Source organism: Sturnus vulgaris, chromosome 19, assembly GCF_052056855.1.
Source record: "Sturnus vulgaris isolate bStuVul1 chromosome 19, bStuVul1.hap1, whole genome shotgun sequence".
Classification (NCBI taxonomy): Eukaryota; Metazoa; Chordata; class Aves; order Passeriformes; family Sturnidae; genus Sturnus; species Sturnus vulgaris.
In genome coordinates, this window is record NC_142261.1 from 2,343,455 (window position 1) to 2,364,678 (window position 21,224).

General features: G+C 48.8%; 3 protein-coding genes across 6 annotated transcripts; 1 reads left to right on the forward strand and 2 right to left on the reverse strand.

Annotated features, from left to right (window-relative positions):
* Positions 1 to 833: 833 nt before the first annotated feature.
* On the reverse strand, positions 834 to 2,437 carry SNRNP35 (small nuclear ribonucleoprotein U11/U12 subunit 35). The gene is made up of 2 exons (XM_014875075.2): positions 2,319 to 2,437; positions 834 to 1,819 (listed from the first exon to the last, which is right to left on the reverse strand). The coding sequence occupies exon 2, from the start codon at positions 1,814 to 1,816 to the stop codon at positions 1,019 to 1,021; it is 798 nt and encodes a 265-aa protein (XP_014730561.1). The 5' UTR covers positions 1,817 to 1,819; positions 2,319 to 2,437; the 3' UTR covers positions 834 to 1,018.
* A 26-nt stretch (positions 2,438 to 2,463) lies between these two features.
* RILPL2 (Rab interacting lysosomal protein like 2) lies at positions 2,464 to 7,005 on the forward strand. Of its 3 annotated transcripts, XR_015807674.1 has the most exons (5): positions 2,464 to 2,852; positions 3,714 to 3,868; positions 5,668 to 5,761; positions 6,140 to 6,250; positions 6,726 to 6,753. XR_015807674.1 is itself a non-coding variant. In XM_014874844.2 (4 exons), the coding sequence occupies exons 1-4, from the start codon at positions 2,502 to 2,504 to the stop codon at positions 6,748 to 6,750; spliced, it is 642 nt and encodes a 213-aa protein (XP_014730330.2). In that variant the 5' UTR covers positions 2,475 to 2,501; the 3' UTR covers positions 6,751 to 7,005. The 3 variants fall into 3 exon arrangements, 2 of the variants coding, with proteins under 2 accessions (XP_014730330.2, XP_088032216.1); XM_014874844.2 differs by lacking the exon at positions 5,668 to 5,761 and having other exon boundaries at positions 2,475 to 2,852; positions 6,726 to 7,005; XM_088176090.1 differs by lacking the exon at positions 5,668 to 5,761 and having other exon boundaries at positions 2,475 to 2,747; positions 6,726 to 7,005.
* A 1,199-nt stretch (positions 7,006 to 8,204) lies between these two features.
* Positions 8,205 to 16,782, reverse strand: KMT5A (lysine methyltransferase 5A). Of its 2 annotated transcripts, none has more exons than XM_014874972.2 (8): positions 16,632 to 16,782; positions 16,230 to 16,324; positions 13,995 to 14,151; positions 12,964 to 13,180; positions 12,223 to 12,307; positions 11,805 to 11,864; positions 11,134 to 11,324; positions 8,205 to 10,406 (listed from the first exon to the last, which is right to left on the reverse strand). In XM_014874972.2, exons 1-8 carry the CDS (start codon positions 16,765 to 16,767, stop codon positions 10,196 to 10,198), a joined length of 1,152 nt encoding a protein of 383 aa, XP_014730458.2. In that variant the 5' UTR covers positions 16,768 to 16,782; the 3' UTR covers positions 8,205 to 10,195. The 2 variants fall into 2 exon arrangements, with proteins under 2 accessions (XP_014730458.2, XP_088032215.1); XM_088176089.1 differs by having other exon boundaries at positions 8,205 to 10,511.
* Between the last annotated feature and the right edge of the window lie 4,442 nt (positions 16,783 to 21,224).

A 21,224-nucleotide genomic window follows, 5' to 3' on the forward strand; every position in this document is an offset into this window, starting at 1 on the left:
TGTATTTCTGCAAGACTTGTGGTTTTGGGTTTTTTTTGTGGAAATAATACCATCCATTCTTGGGGATGCAGCCTATGGATGTCTATGTACAACTCTTCATGGAAATACAGCCTTAAACCAGACAAGGTTTAGGACAGAGCCATTCCCAAGACTGACAAAATACAATTTAAAATACATTATATATTTAGGAATGGCTTATGATGACAAAGAACATGACAGAGCCTTTTCTAGAAAGCACTGCAAGCTCCTTAATGGAAGAGGTGTCTGTATTTACACATCCTAGCCCTGAAAAAGATGTTTTGCCCTCTGCTTGTCCCAATTCAGCTACAACCAGCAGCAAACCCAGTTTCCAGAATGGATTTAAACCCTGTGTAGAAGGGTGAGGACAGAGTGGGTGCAGCTACAACCACATTTACCCGTGACACCCTCCTTTAGTGGCATGGATTCATCAGGAACAAGAGGCATTTTCTGATGTGCTTGCTGCCCTGTGGTGCACATTCCTCTGTACAAAGGAATTTCATCCTCCCATGTCACAGGCAGTGGATTGGTTCCATGTTTCTCTCTCACCTGGCAGAACTAGTTAAGCACACATTATTAATAAAGGTCTTGCCTGTCCCAGAGTCTTCACAAAAATGAAGCCTTCAGTTTCTGTTTTGGGGCACAGAAGTTTCAGTTCGTTGCTATTCCGTTCCTGTGTCTCCAGCACGGGACTATTTCATAGTGAACAAGAGGACACCTGGCCCACAGACAACCCCTCACCCAGGCAGCCACACAAGGTGTGTGTTCAGCTCAGTGGGATGCCTGTACACACCGTGCATTCCTTACAGCACTCACCAGTTCAAAAACATTAATACAAAAGTTTATTTTCTCTAAAGAACAATTCAACACACATCTGAACTGCATTAGGAACCGAACTACAGAGAGCTGATGGCAGCAGAGTTACAGGCACAAGGTGGCAACACCACAGCTTGTTCTGGGATTGCTGTCACAGCCCCAAGCTGCTGTAAGGGTAGGTCACCTATCGGTGCTTATCATCATCTCTTTGCTTCTTGGTATCTCTGTCCCGGCTCCGGTCTCTATCCCTGTCCTTCCTGTCTCTGTCCTTCCTTTCCCTCCCCCTGCTCCTCTCCTCTTTGGAGTCCCTCTCTCTCTCACCGTCACCCCAAGCCCACGACCTCTCCCTTTCTGGCCAGCGTTTGTCCCTGCTCCTCTCGTGGTCCCGGTCCCTCGTTCTCCAGTCCCTCGTTCCCTCACGAGACCAGTTTCTTTTCTCTGATGATCCTTCTCCATAAAAATCATTTTTCATGTTTGGCAAATTGATGGGCTTTCGGAAAGGTCTGTCCCGTCCTCCGAACCGCAGCTGCCCAGACTCTTTTTTGCCTCCAAACCCACCCCCAAGCCTCCGGGGAATCCATCCTTTGAGAGTTCTTTCCAGTTCAAAGTCTACAAAGATCTCATGCTGGTCGATGACCAGCCTGTTGGCATCTCTGTGGGCCTTCAGGAGCGCACGCTCCTCTTTGTACTCAATAAACGCATAACCCTTGGAAAATCCCGTGACCAGGTCTCGAACCAGACGGATTTTTCGGATGTCTCCATAGCGGGAAAAAACCTCCTTTAACTTCTCTTCTGTGGTCTGAAGATTGAGCCTCGCCACGAAAAGGGTGAGGTGAGGATCTCCCGTGACGCCCTTGTTGGGTACGTACCGAGCCAGCATCGCCCGCCATATGGCCCGGTCGTGGGGCTCCTCGTCCGTGCCATCGATGCTGCCAGCCTTGAGGGGATCGTACTCCTTCGCTATGGGGGCCCAGTCAGCCATTGTCTAGTGGGGGAGAACACACGCATGGCACAGGCTCACGGCTGTGTCAGGAACAGCCTGTGCAGCATCGCTGCACTGCGTGTTCATCCAAAAATCCCTCAAAGTGTGGCACACAAAGATAAACCAGCCGTGTCGCTGTTGTTTGAGTCCACATGCCGGGACAGAGCCGTGTCGGGGAGCCGGATCCTGCCCTGGCCTACCCCGGCCTGAGGGGCCCCGGCCCGAGGAGGCTCCTCAGCCCCTCAGCCCCGCTCCCGCCGCCGCCTGTGCCCTCACCCGCCCGGCGCGGCTCTCCCGGCGGGCAGGGGCCGATCCGCCGGCCCGGGGGAGCCGCAGGGTCGATTTCAGCTCCTTTCCCCGCTCCCGGCCGCTCGGATCCCGCCAGTCCCCGCTCCCCGCTCCCGGAGCCGCCGAGGCCGATGTGGCGCTGCGGAACAGGCCGATACGTTCACCCGCCTCGGTGCCGGTTCCCGGGGCTGCCGGAGAGTTCCCCGTCCCTTACCGGCAGCGGAGAGCGGGCGGTGCCTCCTCATGGGAAGGGGCAGGACGGGAAGCGGCGCGGGGCCGCGGCCGCCGCCATGGGAGCGCCGGGGGCGGGAGGGGCCGCTCCGCCCGCGGCCCCGCCGGCAGCGCCGCCCGGCCCGGCGGGGAGGGAGGGAGGAGGGAGCGCTGGGGTGCGGCGGGCATGGAACGGGGCCGGGACGGGGAGGAGGAGCTGGAGGAGGAGGATGATGAGGAGGAAGAGGAGGATGGCGGCCTGGAGAGCGCCCTGGAGAAAAGCCCGTTCCAGCTAACGGCCGCGGATGTCTACGACATCTCCTCCGTGGTGGGCCGGGACCTGCTGCAGCTCCGCGCCGGGCCGCAGCTGCCCGCCGCCCGCGCCCGCCTGCAGTTCAGGATCGTCAGGGTGCTGGAGATGCTGGAGGCGCTGGTGAGCGAGAGCAGCGTGGCCGAGGAGCAGCTGCGGCGGGAGCGGGACAGCCTCCGGCGGGAGCTGGAGCAGCTGCGGGCGGCGGCCGCGGGGAGCGCCCCGCAGGTGGGTGCGGGACACGGCCCGGGCACACGGGACTCTGCTGGGACACATGGGACACGGCTGGGACACACGGGACTCTGCCGGGGCACACGGGACCGGGCCCCTTCCCCAGCACGGGCACACCACGCGCGGGTCGCGCAGCCCACCCAGAACCACAGCAGATGTGCCAGCCGACACTTGAGGTCTCTTTTTGTGTCAGCAGCACAAGTCTCACAAAAAGTAATTTCCCGTCTTTGACCATAAAAGCCTTGAAGCTCTTTACTTCGGGGTCGTTACGGGTCGCAGTGCTATGGATTCCTCCCTCCAGTTTCACTGATCCAGCAAAGTTGTGCAGACACGCACAGAGTTCAGAGTACAAACCCGCCGTGTTCAGCTCTTACACAGGACCGGCCCCATAGAGACAACTGTATGCAAACACTGAGGCTTTGTTACTCCCGTGTAAGGGAAATGGATGTCTTGATTACTACAGAGGTTTGAAAGTAAAAATTGTGAGTTCAGTTCTCACCTTTCTTTGACACGGAATTTTGGTGTGGCATTAGATGGCTCAGCCTCTCTCATCATCTGAGAACAATCTGATAAAAGCATCTTCTTGACAACTAATTGCAAACTCTTTGGGATAGAGACTGCTTTTAACTGTGGTCAGAGCCTGTCACAGCTGTGACCTATACTTGGCTGGGGAACACAGTCACTGAGGGAATACAAAAATATGAAGAACTATAATTAACCGCTTGGGGAAAAAAAATCAGGATTGTGACGAATTCGTACGAGTTCTGAAAATTCCGTATTTATAAAATCCAGATATTTTACTCTCTGAATGCTGAGTTTTTTGAGAGGTTACAAGATCCACTGCTGTTTATTTTACAGCCCAGCAGCCTTGGACCAGATCAGATGGTGATAGACCTCACAGACCCCAACCGGCCCCGGTTCACCTTACAAGAACTCCGAGATGTATTGCAAGAGAGGAACCAGCTGAAAGCTCAGCTTCTGGTCGTGCAAGAGGAGCTACAGTGCTATAAGAGGTAAAGCTTAAAGTCAGCAGAGAACTAATACTACTACTAACAAGTACTTAATGTCTGGGAAGCTTATCAGGAGAGAGTCTTGCAGGTTTGGGCCCCTAGGTCAGGATAGGCACTGTCCAGGCATGTGAGTGACCCCTGTGCTCCCCAGAGCATACAAGTGAGCAAAGAAAAATGGGGGAACAATGAGGTCTCCATGCAACATGATTTAAAACTGAAACTCCCTTTTCCTCTGCACAGTTCCCATAATTGTCCCACTCTCAGCCTATGCACAGTTACTCCCACTCCACATCCAGACTGGATTCTCATGCACAGGAATTCATCTGTGCAGTCACAGCAGCTGCACACACACTGTGTCTAAAGCCACACTACATACCAAAGAGCACAGGGGGTTTCCAGCTCAAGTTTTAGTCAAAGTTTCCTTCCTCCTGCAGCACCACGCTGGTTGATCTCCGGATCTTCACTCCCACGGGGCTATGGCACTGATCTAGAAACAGAATATTGAGCTCTTTCATCATTCATGATAAGCTGTGGGGTTTTTAAGACTGCCAACAGAGGGTTGTGTAAGGCCCTTGAACTGTGCAAAGCAAGTGATTTTAGAGAAGGGCTTGGTCTTCCCTGAAGGGAGAGTCAGTGTGAGTCAAAGGGTGGGATGTGGGAAGGGTCTTGATCTTGGTGCTACAAATTCATTCGCCCCTAAGGCTCTCCTTCCCAACCTCTGCCCCTCTCATCAGGTTGGATTATAAACTCTTTGGGTCAAGAAATTACTTCTTAATCTAGACATGAAGTGTCTGAGCACATTAGATTTCAGTTGGATTATCTCAGCAGCACCCTCCTGGATACAGGGAGCCCGCCCTTTGCCTTGTCTGTAACAGCCAGGTTAAGCCAAAATGTTATACTTAAATCCATGAATTTACAAACTGCTTGACAGCACTTCCCCAGCTCAGCTGGATGCTTTGCTGTGCAGCAGTGGAATGGCTTCTTGCTTTGATTTCCCAGCTGTTACACAATTTAGTAGAGGCCAAGTTAAAAATGTAACAATGGGAGTATTTTCAGGTTTTTAGTGATTTGAGTCACAGTGCTGTGCACCAAGAGCAGGGCAGGGCTGCTTTTCTGGTCCAGTAATTTGTGAAGTTATCTCCTCATACAGCTTAAGCCAAAACCCATTTTCCCCTCTAAACAGTCACATAAAATCCTAATTGTAATTGTAGTAAAGAGTAATTGTGCAGAAGAAGAGGATAAATAGATGTTCTAAAATGCCTTGTACACATTGGAAATAAGCTCTGTATAACACAAGGTAACAAACATCTCAGACACTGGCTCAAAGTGACTGGTGCTGTTTGGGGGCTGCATTTTTCATCATGATTTCTGGGTAGAAGTTACCATGCAGATGTTAGAGCTCTGCAGTGTCACCCAACAGCTCACTGTCTCATTTACCCAAGAGAACAGTCTGCCTCAGAATTACTCTGTGCCTAGTATCACACCGGTTTTTAAGTGCTCTGTGTTTTTATTTCCAAATCCAGTTGAGTGTTGCTTGGCTACTCTTCCCCTGCAGCTACTGCAGTCACAGGCTTTGATCCACTGAGCTCTCCAAATGACTGAGGTCGGCTCAGGACAGGCTGTGAAAACACTGAGTGTGCAGGCTGGGAAAATCTAGCCCCATTCCAGGCAGGGAAAACACCCTTTGGTCAAAGTGAAACCGTTGCCTGGAGTAGGCGGTTACAGCTTCTGGAGTGTAGAAATACTCAAGTGGGATGGCAAAATCCAGAGCTGAGGCAAAGCCTTTCTTCTCTCCTCTGTAGGGTGGAAAGAGGAACAGGCAGCTGCCTTGCAGGGGAGCTGGGAATCTCCCATCTGTTCCCAGGCCTGGTGTGAGCCTGGGTGGCTGCACTGGAGGTACCACACATCCACCCCTGCAGAAATTCACCATTTGTGTCTGCATCCTCCTCTTATCCTTGGACTTTTGTACAAATCCAAGTGTGATTACACTTCCCTTTCACCTTCATTATGGTTTGCCATTTCTTCTCTGTGGAGAAGTCAGCTTGTTACTTCTTTAGTCTTCTCATTAAAGCATAATCCTGGCACCATCACATTGCTGTATTTAGGGATAATAATTCATTATTTTCAGTTCACTACAAGAGGCTGGGCTGCCATCCCTGTGCTGTGAACACTCATTCACCCATGTCCTAGCTGCCCAGTGAGAGGTTCTAACTCATGCACTCTCACACTCTGCACAAACCCACAAGAAATAAACAAAATTACTTCCTTTCCCAGTGGGATCATCTCACAGAAAAGGGACCAAACTGAAGAACTGGAAAAAGAAGCCCGTGGCAGCACTGCTGGCACCAGCAAGGACAGTGAAGAGAAGACAATCATCAAACGGCTGTAAGTCTGCCTGCAGGTTTTGGGGCAGAATTTGTGAGAGCATGGCCCACTCCTTACACAGAATCCAGGGATGGATGCTGAACTTTAGCCTAGTTGGCTGCATATTGTTTTCTGCTCTCCATGTAAAGTTAAAAACCTGATAAAGCAATTCTCTTCCTGGGGAAAAAGCACTGCACAGGAAAGCAACCTCCACCCAGGCAAGCAGGGAGTCACTTTTTTCCTAGGAAAAACAAGCATTCCTGAGCAAAAGGATTCAAATACTTGCCTGCCCTGCCAGCCCCTCAGGGTTGTGCTGTGGGGGCACCCCTGCTGGCCCCAGGCTTTGTTTACATTGTACACAGAACCCACAAGCTCAGCTTCTGTCCCTAAAGTCCCCCAAAATAGCACATTGACAGGGCCAGCCCCCTGCCTGTTCCTTGTTTTCCAGTTGTACGTTATTGTTTCCTTTCTGCTATTGATTTTTTTTTTTTTTTAGGTTTTCTTTTAAACATGGAAAATGAGCATCCTCAAGGACTTAACTGCTGCTGGTGAGAATGGCACTGATGAGCCTCAGAGGCATTGGGAAAGACAATGACTGGAAGCAGCAGCATCACTCCTACTGTAGAGAATGAGCAATCTCATTAAAATCACGTTGTATAATATTCTCTCTGAATAGATTTTACTCTGCTTTTTCAGAAACTGTTTGAAACAGATACTTTTTGTATTTCTTACTGTCAGACATTACCCACATGTAGAAAATAAAACGTTTATACAAAGTTGGGGTTTATTCTTATTAAAAGAGCTTGTGATGATCTGTACTACAAGACACTTACCTGTCCAGCTATCAAAACATTCAGCCCAAATGATTTTGTAAGATGAAGGGAAGTTAAGAGAGACATGCCATTCACAAGTGGTTGCTTGGGGGTGAGATGAACAGTGGAGAAAAGCACAGCAAAGGAAGAAGAGCTGCTGCAATTTGGCTGTGCTCACATGAAGGACTGAGGTGCAGGCAGTGCTCAGACTGGAACAGATGCACCAAACATTTCATTTCTGACAGCTGAAGGTCTCCTGTGGTAGGCAGTTGTGTTTTGCATAAGCTCTGTTCTTTCAATCACCTGCCACAAGCTGTGTATTGGCCCCAGTAATGAGATTTAGCACCAGTGGAAGCATATAGGGCAAACAGAGGAGTGGGAAAAGAAGCTTGAAAGACACCAATTAGGTTCTCCATTTAGAAAGGTGGAATATCCAGAGCAGAAAAGTCTGAACAGACATAAAAGAAGCAGTGACAGGTATCAAACTGTGATCTTACTCTCTTTGGAAATAAAAGCAGGCTCTGAAGTCTTTTGATTCCCTCTCCTACACTGGCAGCATGAAAAATATAGGACACTTCACACATCTGCTCAGCTGCACAATGTGAATGTGGCTCAGCAGAAGGCGGAGCTGCAGCCTCCCTTCAGAGGTCAGGAACAACTGTCTGTGAGCAAGGCCACGCCACAGATGGCTGACCTGAGCCAGCCCGTTCAGCCAGGGCACAGAACCACTCAAGTCCTTTTGCCATCTTCAAAATATCAGCAAGCCTTGGCCGTGCCCTCATTGTGTATTTTCTAGAGCATGGCAGCAGGGAAGGCAGTTACTGCATTGCCTGAGCAGAGGCTTTGTGCACAGAAAAATTAAACAAAGGAACAATCCATCAGCAACAGCCAGGATGCACCTCTGAGCTGAAGAGAGATGCTTACATGTGATCTGAATTCCATCCTCTTCCATGGTTTATCCAGGGATGTATTTTTCAATCTCCTTTAAAAAAAGCAGTTTAGCTCCCAACCCAAGGGTATTTTTCCCTGTGACACCTGGTTAGAAGATGAAGCTTTCTTGTGAGGCACAGAGATAAATATCCAAACAACATGTCCTGTGAGAAGTACATTGAGATAGATCTATAGATCTCTATATGTGTTCCTAGAAAAGTAAAGGATACATAAGCAGTGCAACATGAGCTTTATTTCCATCCTCCAACGCAGTGCTACTCAAATACCAGTTAAGCTTTCAGAGAAGACATTTCCTTTTATGTAAAACAGGGAGATCTTTCCCCTTTCTTGTTCACAAAAGTGATGCTGAAGTACAGAGGTTTTAAGCTATTCAACCTGATAGAGAACAAGTAAATGTTTAAATAAAATTGAAAAAAATTCCAATTTTGACTTAAGGGAAGTGCTCTAGTTTAACAGGACACTGTACACATTACTGGGGTCTCTGTTACTGAGACCAGAAAAAAATCAGTGCCAACTCAGACAAGTTGGCCAACAAGGCTTACCTGAAACTCAGTACATGTAATGTAATAGGTCTCCAGTTAATTCTTCAGAAATGGGAAAATACCCAGGCTTGCTCTGACGAGTTTGCCTTGTGTGAAGCAGTAAATAATATAAAGCATTTAATAGCTAATGATTTTCACAGCTTTCTTTCAAAATGCTCATGAACTGCAATGGAGACAGGTAGTATAGCAGCCGTTTCATCAATAATAAATATATTCTTTATTTTACAGAGACATTGTCTTCAAGTTTTTAATTTAAAAAATACATCACTAAGCCACCTCTCTTGCTGCTGGAGCACACAACCAGGATGTTGTTGCTATCTGACCTATCACATAGGCAAGCATAAGATTGTCTAGAGGGCATTCAGCTGGAACAGCAGCAGCCTTCAAGACATGAGGAATAGAAGACATTAACACAGCCACAGATCCCTTGCTGACATCTTCCAGCAGCAAGTGTGGCTGATGGCTCACAGCCATTTTCATCTACACACATGCCAAGCCTGCCTTGGCAAAAATTCCAACTGGTAAGAATTCATCTTTAACATAAAGGACCTGCATTGTATTGCCTGCCTATATGCCAGATTTGGCTCTCCAACAGTAACACCCACGAGATGCCAACTCCCATGTGAGACAGTGGGACCAGACCGTGCTGGACAGACCTACAGGACCAGGCAATAAGGAATCTACTTTCTTCACTGCATGAACTCCATCACTACAGTTTGAAGCTGCATATGAAGATGACTCCTATTTTTGGAACCACTATGCTCTACTTCAAGCATTCACAGTAAATAAATAGCTTCTGATGTGGCTAATTAGCATAGGAAGGTAATATAAAAATTTTTGGAGAGAGCTTTTACTTCTTTAAAATCCTCTGGGAGACACCTCCAGCAATCAGCCATCAACTATAAAAAAGGGTACCTTCTCAAAGTTTAGAAAATAAGTAAAAGTCAAAACATCGATTCTTACTGTGAAGTTTTATCTTCACATCTGTAATCAGTATCAACCCAGTCTATCAAAATTGATCCTCATTTGGCTGGGAGTCATTTCTCCAAAGGAAGCAGCCAGTCTGACCATCCTTTTCCCTCAGTGCCAGTGCATTTGAAGTTCATTGCCAACAGAATGTATGACACAGAGAAACTGGATTCCTACAACAAATTATTTGAGAATGACAGTAGCATCCATCTCAGAGAAGCCTGTCAGAACTGGGCTGTGAAAAGCAGTGTGACAGGCAGTCAAGCCACTGGATGACCAAGTCAGAGTACAGCAGTACTTCTGTCATACAGCCAAGTTCAGCACCCCAAACTGGAGCGTGAGATTTCCTTGCAAAAGCAGAAGCACAACCCAGTCATTAAGTTTCTGTGCAAGTCTTTCACTGCTCAAGTGGAACTGGTCACTGTGCAGAAGCATTCAAATTTTAAGGAGGGTTTTCCTTTTACAATATAAAAGTTTTGGCAATCTAAGATCAATTATTCAAGCCTGCCTGGAAAACTGTAATAGGTATTTAAATACTTCAAAGCAAAAAGGCAGTTTTTAAGGAGCTTGGAAGACCATAAGCAGTCCACTAAGAAAGCTGAGGGAAGTGAGGGCAGGGAAAAAAAAAAATTCACTGACTCCTTGTAGAACATTCAGTCCAAAAATAAAAAACCCAAAACAAGGAAGATGAATTAGTGTTTCAGCCACGGGTGAGCTTCAATGGAAGCTTTGCTTCTGTCTCCATAGTCGTACAACAGTTCTTCACCTGCCTTAATGTCCCTGGAAGCTATGAGGATGAGATGAGGCACACCATCGATGTCGTGCAGCTTGGTCTGACAATTGCCACACTTGCTGTGATTAATGAGCCTTCCCAGACGATTCGTTTCTTTCGTAGCATCGACACTGAAAGAGCAAGAACAGAAGGCGGGATTGCGCCTGGGACAGGGACACCTTTGTGGACAGAGCCCAAAGGGCAAATCAGACAAAGGAGGAGGAATCCACACGAGTCTTGAAAAATTAAGGAGAAACAGAACATTAATATGTTACATTACAGAACAACCATGATTAAATAGACAGCCATAATATGGCAAGGCAGGGAAACAAACAATTCTGAGAGGTTTTTAAGTTGGCACAAAACCCAGAAACTGAAATCTTTGGGCTGTTTGAGCTGCCTGTTTCCAGGAATAGCAGAATCCAGATGTGAAACAAATGATAAAGCCTGGACTGAAGTGGGTGAGACTGGAGAAACAAGGACACCCAGTCAAAAGTTGAAAGAAATGTTTCTTTTCCAGGGAGTCTGTCCATCCAGCTTTCCAAACCAACTCCTCACAATTCAGACAAAGGAGTTCATTTTACAAGAGGATAAATTTAGGCAGAAGACCACTGCAGAACTACAAGGCATCCAAGAAGATGCAACTCTCCACATAGCTTGTGTTGTACTTCAAAGAACAGGGCTTTGAGTCACCTACCATTCCTCACAGCCCAGCTGTATAGGAGGCTCTCAGACCACAGATCAGTGCTCCAAAAGATTTCATAATTCACAGTTCCCATTAAAAACAAAAAATTTGCATGAAAACAAGAAAAGAATTAGCAGCATTCAAAGCCTCTATCACTGGAAACTTGAGCTTACCAGTAGGTTTTGCTGAGGTACTGGAAATAGTACATGTAGCAGCCTGTGGATGGGTCTTGAGCATACACAGCCTCTCGTTTCTTGGCATCAGTGATCTCAATGAGATCCCCGTGATATTCAACCACAAATTCTCCTCGATTAAAATGTTTAGTAGCAATTACTCCTCTCCCTTTGCCATCGATGTAATCAATCTGTTAAGGTGAAAAGAAAATACTTTCTCATTTCCCAGCTGATTTACATCATTGCAGATAGGTTGATTACTAGGAAATGATTTGTCATTAGAAAAATGCTGCAAAAGGGAATTTGTGTGTACTGCAGGCAAAACTGTAGAAGCACAATGCATGGCACTGTGGAAGAAATGCAGGATGAGTTTGGGACACAGTCTGAGTTACTGGGTAGCTGGACACAAAGTCTTCCAATCAAGGGAGTGCAGTTCTGTGAAGACCTTAAAGCTGCCTCAGTATTTATAAGTGAGGCTGCACATACACATCCTTCAGAGACCAACATTGCTCACTCAAAAGGAAGGACTGTGTGTTCCAGTTTTCCTGCATTTTCATCAGAGAATTGCTGGGTCCTGAGACTGAGTTCTGCTGTTCTCTGTTTAAATAGATTAAAATCAAGATGCTGTATAATAAACACTACATGACTACTTAGGATGGCACTGTAGTTACCTTCATTCCTTCTTCCTTCCCACTTGTAATCAGCTCATCTATTTTCCTCCTTTCCTCAGTCTGCAGAATAAACAAGAACAAACAAAACCACAATGTTGATGATAGCTTTTGTCCTTATTCTAGAGCTGGAAGGAAATTACCCACCAATGACAGCCATTGTTCCAAACCATCTCATATTTCCAGCAAACTGAATGGCAGAAAGACAGATTTCTGCCCCCCCGAAAATGCATGAGCAGCTAGATTCTGTTCTAAACTGGACCAGCATGTCCAAATTTTAAGCATGTTCTTAACAATACTTCAAGTGCACAATATTATTTGCATTTGGAATGGAAACCATTTACAGGTAGTTACACACTTCCCCAAATTTTCAGCTAATCAGACATGTTATAAGTGAAGTCATTTTAACAAGAAGCACTACCTCCAATTCAGATTTGCTCTTCCTGGAACTTCTTCTAACTGGGTAATAATCTGTCACTTTTCTATTTGGTGCTCTTCCTTGTGTTCTAAGGAGTAAGAAAAAGAGAACACACATTTCAGACTTTGTTAAGTTACACCTCTAGAGCAAAGGTATGTGCAAGAAATGTTTATTTGAGCTTGGTAAGTTGAAAGGTGATCAACATGAATCAGTGTTTTTTATCAGTACTCTTAGCTTCAAACCACAGCTACATCCCCTTTTCTTCCCCACACTATTTCCATTACTCCAGTACTAATTCTTGAACAATAAAAGTGAGATGTCGTTGGAAATCAACTGAAGGTCACATTACAAGTCTGGGGCCCCCTGCGTGCCTTGCCAGAAGGCACTCGAAAATTTAGGTCAGGAAAACTGCTTGGCAAGGAATTTATTAATGTTAGGTCACATTACTCTGATAGCATGAGAAAGGATATCAGCTCAGCCAGGAAGCCTCCAACTGTTCTGTTTTTAACAAGACAAATTTCCATTCTCCAAAGGAAAGTAGGTCTTAATGGCTCATTAATTCTTTTTTACCATAGGTGACCAGCAAATACTTCACTTGTGATGGAACAGTAGAACACACTAACCTTGCTTTCAAGACAAACAAGTGCTCTGCAAAGTAGGTATTTGGATGCTATTTTAGGGTTTTTAAAGCCTGATATTCTTGAGAAAAAGAGCTGTCCTTTCACAATTGCACAAGTCACTCACTTTTTCCTTGGTCCCCGTTTTGCTTTAACCATCTTCTTCTGAGCTGGCTTTGCATTTGCCTCCTCAGCACAGTCTGCAGGCAGGGGAGTCTTTTGGGTTTCCACAGTCTCTTGATTTTGATCAGAGGAGGGCACAGAAGGATTGCACACACCTTCCTTATCCTTCTGGTCTTCTGGTTTCACAGCACCTTCGACTACTTTGCCACAATTCTTTTTTCCTGGTGAAAAGGAAATCGAGTAAGGCTCTGAACTTAGGGCCAACTATACCCAAGTGCTTTAAAATGGATTCCAGTGGTTTATAGTTCTGTCAAATGAGAGAAAAAGGACAGCAATGACCCTGCACTGCTGGGCTCAGCAGCTGCAGATGCTGGTACCAAGTGGCCAATGCCACCCAGGCTAAACCCATGGGAGCTAAAGGGCTGGCACTAACAAGAAATCTACACTCCCCACAACCAACATTTACTTGTTTTTTTGCATCCTACCCCAAATACAACCACATCCTCCTCCTTAGACCGACTCAGAGGTAGGTGAGTGTGGTTTAGAGCTGAATGCTTTTATGTAGAGTAAATCATCAGGTTTAGCAGTCCCATCTGCTGAGACAGATGTTTCAGTCTCACTGGAGAAAAGAAGCACAGCTGCAAGGCCTCAGCAGTGGGACAAGCTAAAGCCATCTCCACTTCCTTGTCAAAACTGGGGAGCCAAATTAGGAACTAAAGGCCTCAAGTTTCCAGAAAGCCTGACACTCTCTGCGTCAAATGGGACTTAAAATACCTGCCTGCAAAAAGTGTTTGCATCCAAGTGCTTTGACAAATTACCAAGGCTGTTAAATGCACCTTTAAACACAGCCAGATGGGTCTTCTTCCTCTTCATAAACTTACAGAACATTCCCATTTCTAGTCACTACACTGAAGCACCTGTGAAGCCTGGCAGCATCCACAGTTTTGGCTCCTCCTCACCGCTTTTGTTCCTTGATTAAAGTGTTAGAATAGGGGGCACATTCACCAAGATAAGCAATCCAAAGCTCAATCTTACCAGCTCCTTTCCTGTAGGTTTCCTTTAGTGTTTTGCCCTGACATTTCACCTCGTGATACATGACAGAATTTTCTTCTTGAAGCGGGGGGCGAGCACCAGGAGCTTTGTTGGGATTCAGGTAGCTGTAGATTTTGGATTGACCAATAAACGCATTCTCCTAAAACAGACCCATACCAAAAAATCGGTTCAGCACAGAGATTCTGGGAACCTCAAGCTGGCAGCCACAACAATCTGCAGCAACCAGGGCTGACAAAAGATTGTGCTGATACAAATTACAGTGTTTGAAGCATCACCCTCACTAAGGTCCTGATTTCTAAGTGAAAACGTAACAATGCTGAGCACTCTGAGAACTTAACTAATGCAAGCTCTCAGTCCCGGAGAGCTTTCATATAAAATGTGGCAGGATGGGGTAGTCATAGCTAACTCCAGCCTCCACCCTTGTGCTTCACAGTTTGAACTTTGGTGCTAAAAAAATCCCCCAAGCCTGAGCTTCTGAGGAGGAAGGCGGCCTCAAAGAGCACAAGCCAAAAAAAATATGAATAACGCAGCAAAAATTGTCCAGGCCCAGTACAGAGCTCTCACAGCCAGAGAAGTATGAGCTACCCAGCTACTCTCAGGAGATGTCAAACGTTGCTGCAGCAAATTATATGCTCAACTGAGCAGCACAGGAATCACTTTTACAGCTTACCTTGAGTGTCACCTCTCAGCAAAGCATGGGAGATAAACAGTGCTATCTTTTTATCCATTGTATGATAGAAAAATTAGGTGTAAAAGTTGCTTATGGCAAAAAAAGCCCATTAAAAAGCCCATGCAAAGCCCAAACAGGAAAATGGCAAAACCCTCTGGCGTGGCCAGACACCACAGAGCCTGGGGTTTGTTTGCTGGCTCAGGATCCAAGATGCCAACAGTGAGCAGTGTCAAATTTAGCAAAGATTAGTGGAGTCCTGTCACCTTTGCTTTTACAGTCTCCTGCCACCTGGCTATGTTTGCCTGTGCAGGGTATGCCAGGCACAGGGATTCCAACCATGAAATCTCAGTGTCTGGACAAACAGATGCAACTTGGGCAGAATGAGTTTTTCTTGGCTATAGTTTGACTCAACTAAAAGCAATTTGCAGACATTGCAAGCCAGTTAAAACAGAAAAAAAATGCACCCATTTTTTTAGAGAAGCAAGGAACAAAGGGTCCCAGTAGTTAAAAAAAGATAGCTCAAATATAGCTGACTAAACAAATACCTCAGTATTTCAGTCATAGACAGTGAAAAAGTAAACAAAGTACACAATAGAATAGATAGGAGAATTTTAATAATTAACGTCGTCACGAATAACAAACTTCCTATGTACATAATTCACACAGAATCAGACCAGTTAAAGGCTTAAGTCTTAGTCCACAAATAAACTTTACTAAAGATTGAGATTACGATGGAACAGCCTGAGAAAAAGCAAATCAGATGGACACTCCCTGACCTCCAATATTACTGAAAAGCCTATGAAAGACAAAACTTGCTTATTAAAACCCTGGGGCTTCAAAGCACGAAATACTACGAAAACACTTCGTTTTAACAACTGCAAGCAACGAACCTTGAGCTTCAAAGTCTTCAAGATTTAGTAAAAAGTTTAAATATGGGCATTTTGGGAGAAAGCCCAAAACAGTGAACTGCAGTCCACCTGCCTGCTGAGCCTTCAAGCTTTGAATGCACCATGAACAGGAAACGAACAACTATTTTTCCAGCATAGCTTCCTCCCTTCATTCCCAGCTCCTTGCCTGCTGCGCTCTTGGCGCAACCGAGACGCCGCTGCCACGTCTTTGTCTGTGCCAGGCTTGAGACCCCGGAGAGCAGAGATTTTCTCAGCACAGCAAAACACGCGAAAGGCTGCTGAGGGGCTCCGGGGTTTGATGCGATAGCTACAGTTATTTCCATTGGGAGTTAAATGCAAAGAGAAAACCAGCCTCCGATCAGCTGCCTGTGACACAACTACAGGACGGGGAAGATGGCACGGAGGGAATGGCGAGCAGAGGGCCTGTCTGCGGTAGGGCACAGGCAAACACAGAGTCCGACTGTACTTAGAGTTAATCGATTTCTGAATGACTGCAGGGGTCTCCGAAGGCCCGAGCCCCGCGGCTCCCCGGGGCAGCCCGCACACCGGCTCGGCCGCGCCGGGGGGAAGCGGAGGGCACAGCAGACCCCCGGGAGCCGCCCGCCGCACTCCGCCCGCCCAGGCCCGGGCACTGCTTACCCCGCCGGCCCGGGGGCGGCCGGAGCCCTTCCTCTCGGCGCTCTCGGGGCTTGCCTTCTCCACGCCGCCCGCTCTGGTCTTGGGCATGTTCTTCCCTAGGAGCAACGGGGGAAGATCGGTGCCTGAGCCATGTCCGGCGCTGCTGCCCGCGGTCATCGCCCGGCCGCCGCGGCCTGCGCCATGTTTAAAGGGCTGGATGCGGCAGGGCGAGCCGCGGCGGCCCAGCCCCTTCCCGGCGAGCTGCGCACACCGCGCGGGGGAGGAGTCCCGCCGGCCCGGCTCCCCGCACCTCCCAGGAGGAGCTTCCGCGCTGCGGAGATGGCCCGCGTCGCGCGGGCCCAGCCCCGTCGGCCCCGCCGTGCCCCGGCCCCGCTCCGCTCGTGCCCGCTCCGCCCCGCGCACCTCCGGCCATGGCGGCGGCGGCGGCGGCCCCGCGCCCCGGAGCCCCCGCGCCAGGCGGCCCCGACTGTCCCCGCGGAGTCCCCGCCGCCGCCAACCGCTCCGCAGGGAGACGCCGCGTTACCCTTGGCAGCCTCATTGGTTTAACTTCCTGCCAATCATGGCTATCAGGCCTCTGATTGGCGCGAGCAGCCATGACCCGCCCCCTCCCTGTCACACCGCGGTAGCTGCGGCTCCCGGGAACAGGGTTTAAATGTGAGTTCGCTGGGCGCTGATTGGTCCGTGCCGAGAGCAAGCAGCGCTCTGATTGGCGGCCCGGCAGGGAATGCTCCTCCCGCGGCCCGGCCGCGCCTCGTGAGTGGGAGGGCGCGGCACCGGGACTGGCACCGGGACCGGCACCGGGACCGGCACCGGGACCCTCCGGGCTCCGCGGGGAGGGCCGGTGCTCCCCCCGCCCCGCCCGCTCTGCCGGTGCACCGGTACCTCCATCCTACGCTTCTCCGCACGGCACACGGCCCCCGCCACCTCGCAGCGGGGATTCGGGGGACCCCTAATCCTGGCGGGATTGTAAAACTCTGCTTTGCGAAATTAGTAGGATGCTTTATGCAATGTTTGTCTTAGATCTCCCTGGCTGAAATTTAAGTCTATTAGTTCCATCTTCCAAGCTCGCCTGGGGGCCGGTAATACTGAAGCATTACACTAAAGCATCTAAGACCTCGTGTAAATCCCCATTCCTTAACGAGGACAGCTAAAATATTACAAAGCCAAATGACATATCCATTATTATCACCAAGAGAGCTGGAACTGCCTTCAGCATCGATTCCCTGGTCAGAAGCTGCCAACGGGACTAGTACACACACTTTGAAATCAGGAAAGTACAATGGCAAAGAACAACATAGCAATGAGGCAAGAGCTCACAGAGATCAGAGGATCTGGATGGATGCCAAGTGGATTCCATCATGGAAGTCAGGAAATCGCCACACAGGACTTTGGTGCTCCATGATAAGCAGAACACTTCTATTGAGCAACCATGCATGACTCCTGTTTCTTATCTGTGTTACCCCTCCTGCAGCAAGTCCTACCTGAGTGTGCTCAGGACAGGGGGTGGTGGCACTTGTGCTGCCCCAAGTGCTATCACCATGGGGGTGGCTTCCCACCCAAGGCTTATCTGTAGCCACAGGCTGCTGCTTGTCTCTTGGGCATTCCCACAGTGACATAAACAGCCAGTGTGCTGCTTCAGCTGAAACCATCCTTTCCCTTAAGAAGAGGAAAAAACCTCTTCTCATCTTAAGCAAGACCTTGGGGCCTGGTCTGTTCCAAGCTGTCCCAGAGCAGCTGGGGGCTCACAGGACAGGAATTCAGTGTCTCAGAAGGCAGCATTCTCAGAAGGCAGCACAGCGTTCCAGTCCATCTCCTCCTCTTCTTGTGCTAGCTCTGCATTCAGGCTTTGGGGAAGACAGAACAAACCCAGCTCTGCATGGGCACTGTCATTTGTTACGTTTGGGTGTTCGATCACCAGGCACGTGAATTTTACATAAAGGCAACCAAAACACACCGGGTATTTTCCTGTAAACTCAAAGCTGCAGCCAGCTGACATCCTCCAGGCATCATGTCCATGACTATCCATGTCCATGGTGTTCTTCCATCAAGGCAGGTACTCTAAGCTCTCTGCAAAAGCATCAGAGCAGACACTGCTCTCATTTTTCCACCCCAGTTCGCACTGTACTTATCGCACAGCTGGGATGCAACTGGGAAAAAAGGATCTTCATCAAGTACCAAGATGATTTCCTTCTTGCAGTAATAGGGAACACTCTCCCTAATGTCTTGGGGAAGCTCTGGAAACGCCCTCAACTGTGGTTTTGCTCAGCCGTTGTATAGTTTGAATAATTATTTTATATATGTATATTAAACAAAGCAACCGAGATGGCATCGAAGCCGTGCGGGCCACCAGTAGAGGGCAAAGGAAACCAAGGAATTCTCTTCCCCAGAGCAACAAAGAAAACAACGTCATCCCTAACTGGCCGCTGCTCCCGGCGCGGTGGGATCACGCTGTGAATTGGCAAAACATGTTGGCTTTACCCCCTCAGCTGGCTGCGACCAAAAGCCAGAGATGAGGAGAAGTTAAAATGTTAAAGGCTCCAGCCCAAACCGGTGTGGCTGGAGCCGCCCGTCACTGTGACTCAGGACACGCACATGGACAGAGAGCGCAGCCGACTCCCGGAATCCAGAGGGAGCAGCGCGACTCCCGCTAGAACCAGCGCTAAAACCCAGTGACCTAAATATTCTCTCCCGTAGTGCCGCATGAGCAGCTCCCGGGAGCACCACGTTTTACTGCGGAAATGTGAAATTGTTTTGTGGGGGAAGGGAAGGAAGAACGAGCGAGGCGTTGATTTGCTCAGAAAGGGAAGAAAATCTTCAAGCTAAATCTCTTCGGTCTAGATGAACACTTCATGCAGTTAAAAAAAAAAATCTTATTTTATCTTTGAATTCACAGTTTCATTTTCTGTCCAATATACCAAGGAGATGCTTGTTAAATATCCCCACCTGAGAGCAAGTTCTCACACAGCACCTGTCATATATGCAATCTGCAAAATAAATGACGGCATTTACACAAATTTCTCGTTCACAAGATGAAATCCCTACAATTTGTGCTTCAGCCACTAGAAATCAAGTAAAAACAATCCCTGAGGGTAACTGCTGAGTATTACATTAAGCAATATCATTTTATAAAGTCACTGAGTAAAATGCCAGTAGGTGCTAACTGCATTTCATAGATTATAAAATAAAATTACATTCAGAATTGTATCTACCAACGATTAAAAAAAAAAACCAAATCTCTGACTAGAAGTGCAGTGAGATCCGTGGATTACATGCAAAATTCTATGGAAACAGAGTCCTGCAGACAAATGTGCGTGTGCTAAATCCACGCCGATGGAAAGCAGCATTTCCACCAGATTACTCACCTATTCCAGTCGAAGATGATCACAAACGCTGACAGGTAACTCCCTTTTCAACTCAAGACATGGAAACCCTCACTTTCATGTCATGATTGTACAGAGCTGCTGAGATTTAAAGTTCGATTCATCATGTGTGAGCTGTACTTCATGCCTTCATCTGAAGTGTGAAGAGGGCAATAATCAAGATAAAAGCTACCATTTAAATTGTTCTTCTGGTCTCTGGACACACTTCTGTCGTCTTTTTCTCCATCTGAAGCACCACTGATTAATCTGAATTACTTAAGTCAGTTTAATTAACGTTGCTTTGTCTTTAAATAGTTTAGCCTTAATCTGTCTAATCCATTATTGGTTCTATTAATCCCTGTTAAATTTGTCTAATGATAAAATAAGCAAACTTGAACAAGATTGAATGGTAGTACTGAACATTTGAAGGAATTTCATGATTGCTCACACTTCGTCTATGTCTGGTTCAATTCTGTGCGAAAGTTCTTAGAAATTTTCATGTTCTTACACAACTGGAAAAGCATTTTATTGGAAGATTGTCTCTTTTAACAAGTCTTTTCAGTCTGGGGGCCTCCAGCCGGAAAGATGTCACTAAATGTGAAGCTAGCATGCATGAGTGGTCTATGGATTTTCACTCACTTTTTACACCAGCAAGTTTCACATTAGCAGCTTGTAAAATACTGGCGAGGGAAAACTCATGTGCCAGCACATCCCCACGGGAGGCATTGCCAGGGAGGGCAGCAGGGGTGTCCCCCCGCATTCCCCTGGGGGAGCTCCTGTGCCGGAACACTGCAGAGCCGTGCCGCTGTGAGGGGGCGGAGGCGGCGGCGTCCTCAGGGCGGGGTGGCACCGGCCGCACCGGAGCCGCCAACCGCGGAGGGACGGGACGGGACCAAGGGGCCGCCTGAAGTGAGAAGCGTTCACCAGCGGCAAGACGGGCGGGGATGAGCTAAACTAACACCGTTTCCCCTCACGCCGGCAGCCCCCGGGGCCCCAGCCCCGCGCCCGGCCCTGTCCCAACGCTCCGAGGCCGCTCCCGCCAACGCCGCCTCAGGCGGGGGCGCGCGCACGGCGCCCTCCCCCAACTCCCCGTGATGCAGCGAGAAACGCGAGATCTCGCGAGAGCTCCGCCGCGCTGCCGCGTTCTCGCCGGCAGCCGCCATCTTGCGGGAGCCTCGGTCACGTGACCGCTCGCAGCCGTTCGCCTCCGCCTTCCCCTCCCCCCACCCTACCGGGAACCGGGCCCGGATCGCCAAGGCTCGACTGCGGCCGCCGCCCTGGGGCGGGGCCCGCCCGCGGGGACGTCCCTTATTCGACGGACGGTGGATACGCCGGGTTTTCTTGGAGGGGAGGGAACGGGGAACTTTCTACCTTCCCGTTGCTGAGAGCAGGGAAGAACCGAGGCGCGGCATGTCACGTGGCGGGGGCGAGCGGGGAGCGCGCGCCGGGGCCCGGCGGCGGCGGCGGTGGGAGGGGGGGGGTGGGCGCGAGACGGCGGCGGCGACGGCCACGTGACCGGGGAGCCCGCGGGCGGGGGGCGGGTCACGTGGTGCCGAGCGCGCGCCAGCGGCGGGCGGTGGCTGGCGGCGTCACGTGGGCGGGGAGCGCGCGCGCCGCGGCGGGGGGAGGGAGGCGC

What these genes read in the sequence shown, in the direction of transcription:
- SNRNP35 (XM_014875075.2), bottom strand. Translation starts at nt 1,816, where the DNA reads ATGGCTGACTGGGCCCCCATAGCGAAGGAGTACGATCCCCTCAAGGCT.
- RILPL2 (XM_014874844.2), top strand. Translation starts at nt 2,502, where the DNA reads ATGGAACGGGGCCGGGACGGGGAGGAGGAGCTGGAGGAGGAGGATGAT. An exon ending in GAGCTACAGTGCTATAAGAG is followed by an intron (nt 3,869 to 6,139) that starts GTAAAGCTTAAA and finishes TTCCTTTCCCAG; the next exon opens with TGGGATCATCTCACAGAAAA. An exon ending in AAGACAATCATCAAACGGCT is followed by an intron (nt 6,251 to 6,725) that starts GTAAGTCTGCCT and finishes TTTTTTTTTTAG; the next exon opens with GTTTTCTTTTAAACATGGAA.
- KMT5A (XM_014874972.2), bottom strand. Translation starts at nt 16,767, where the DNA reads ATGAGGCTGCCAAGGGTAACGCGGCGTCTCCCTGCGGAGCGGTTGGCG. An exon ending in GCCGCCCCCGGGCCGGCGGG is followed by an intron (nt 14,152 to 16,229) that starts GTAAGCAGTGCC and finishes GGTCTGTTTTAG; the next exon opens with GAGAATGCGTTTATTGGTCA. An exon ending in AGAGCAAATCTGAATTGGAG is followed by an intron (nt 11,865 to 12,222) that starts GTAGTGCTTCTT and finishes TTTATTCTGCAG; the next exon opens with ACTGAGGAAAGGAGGAAAAT.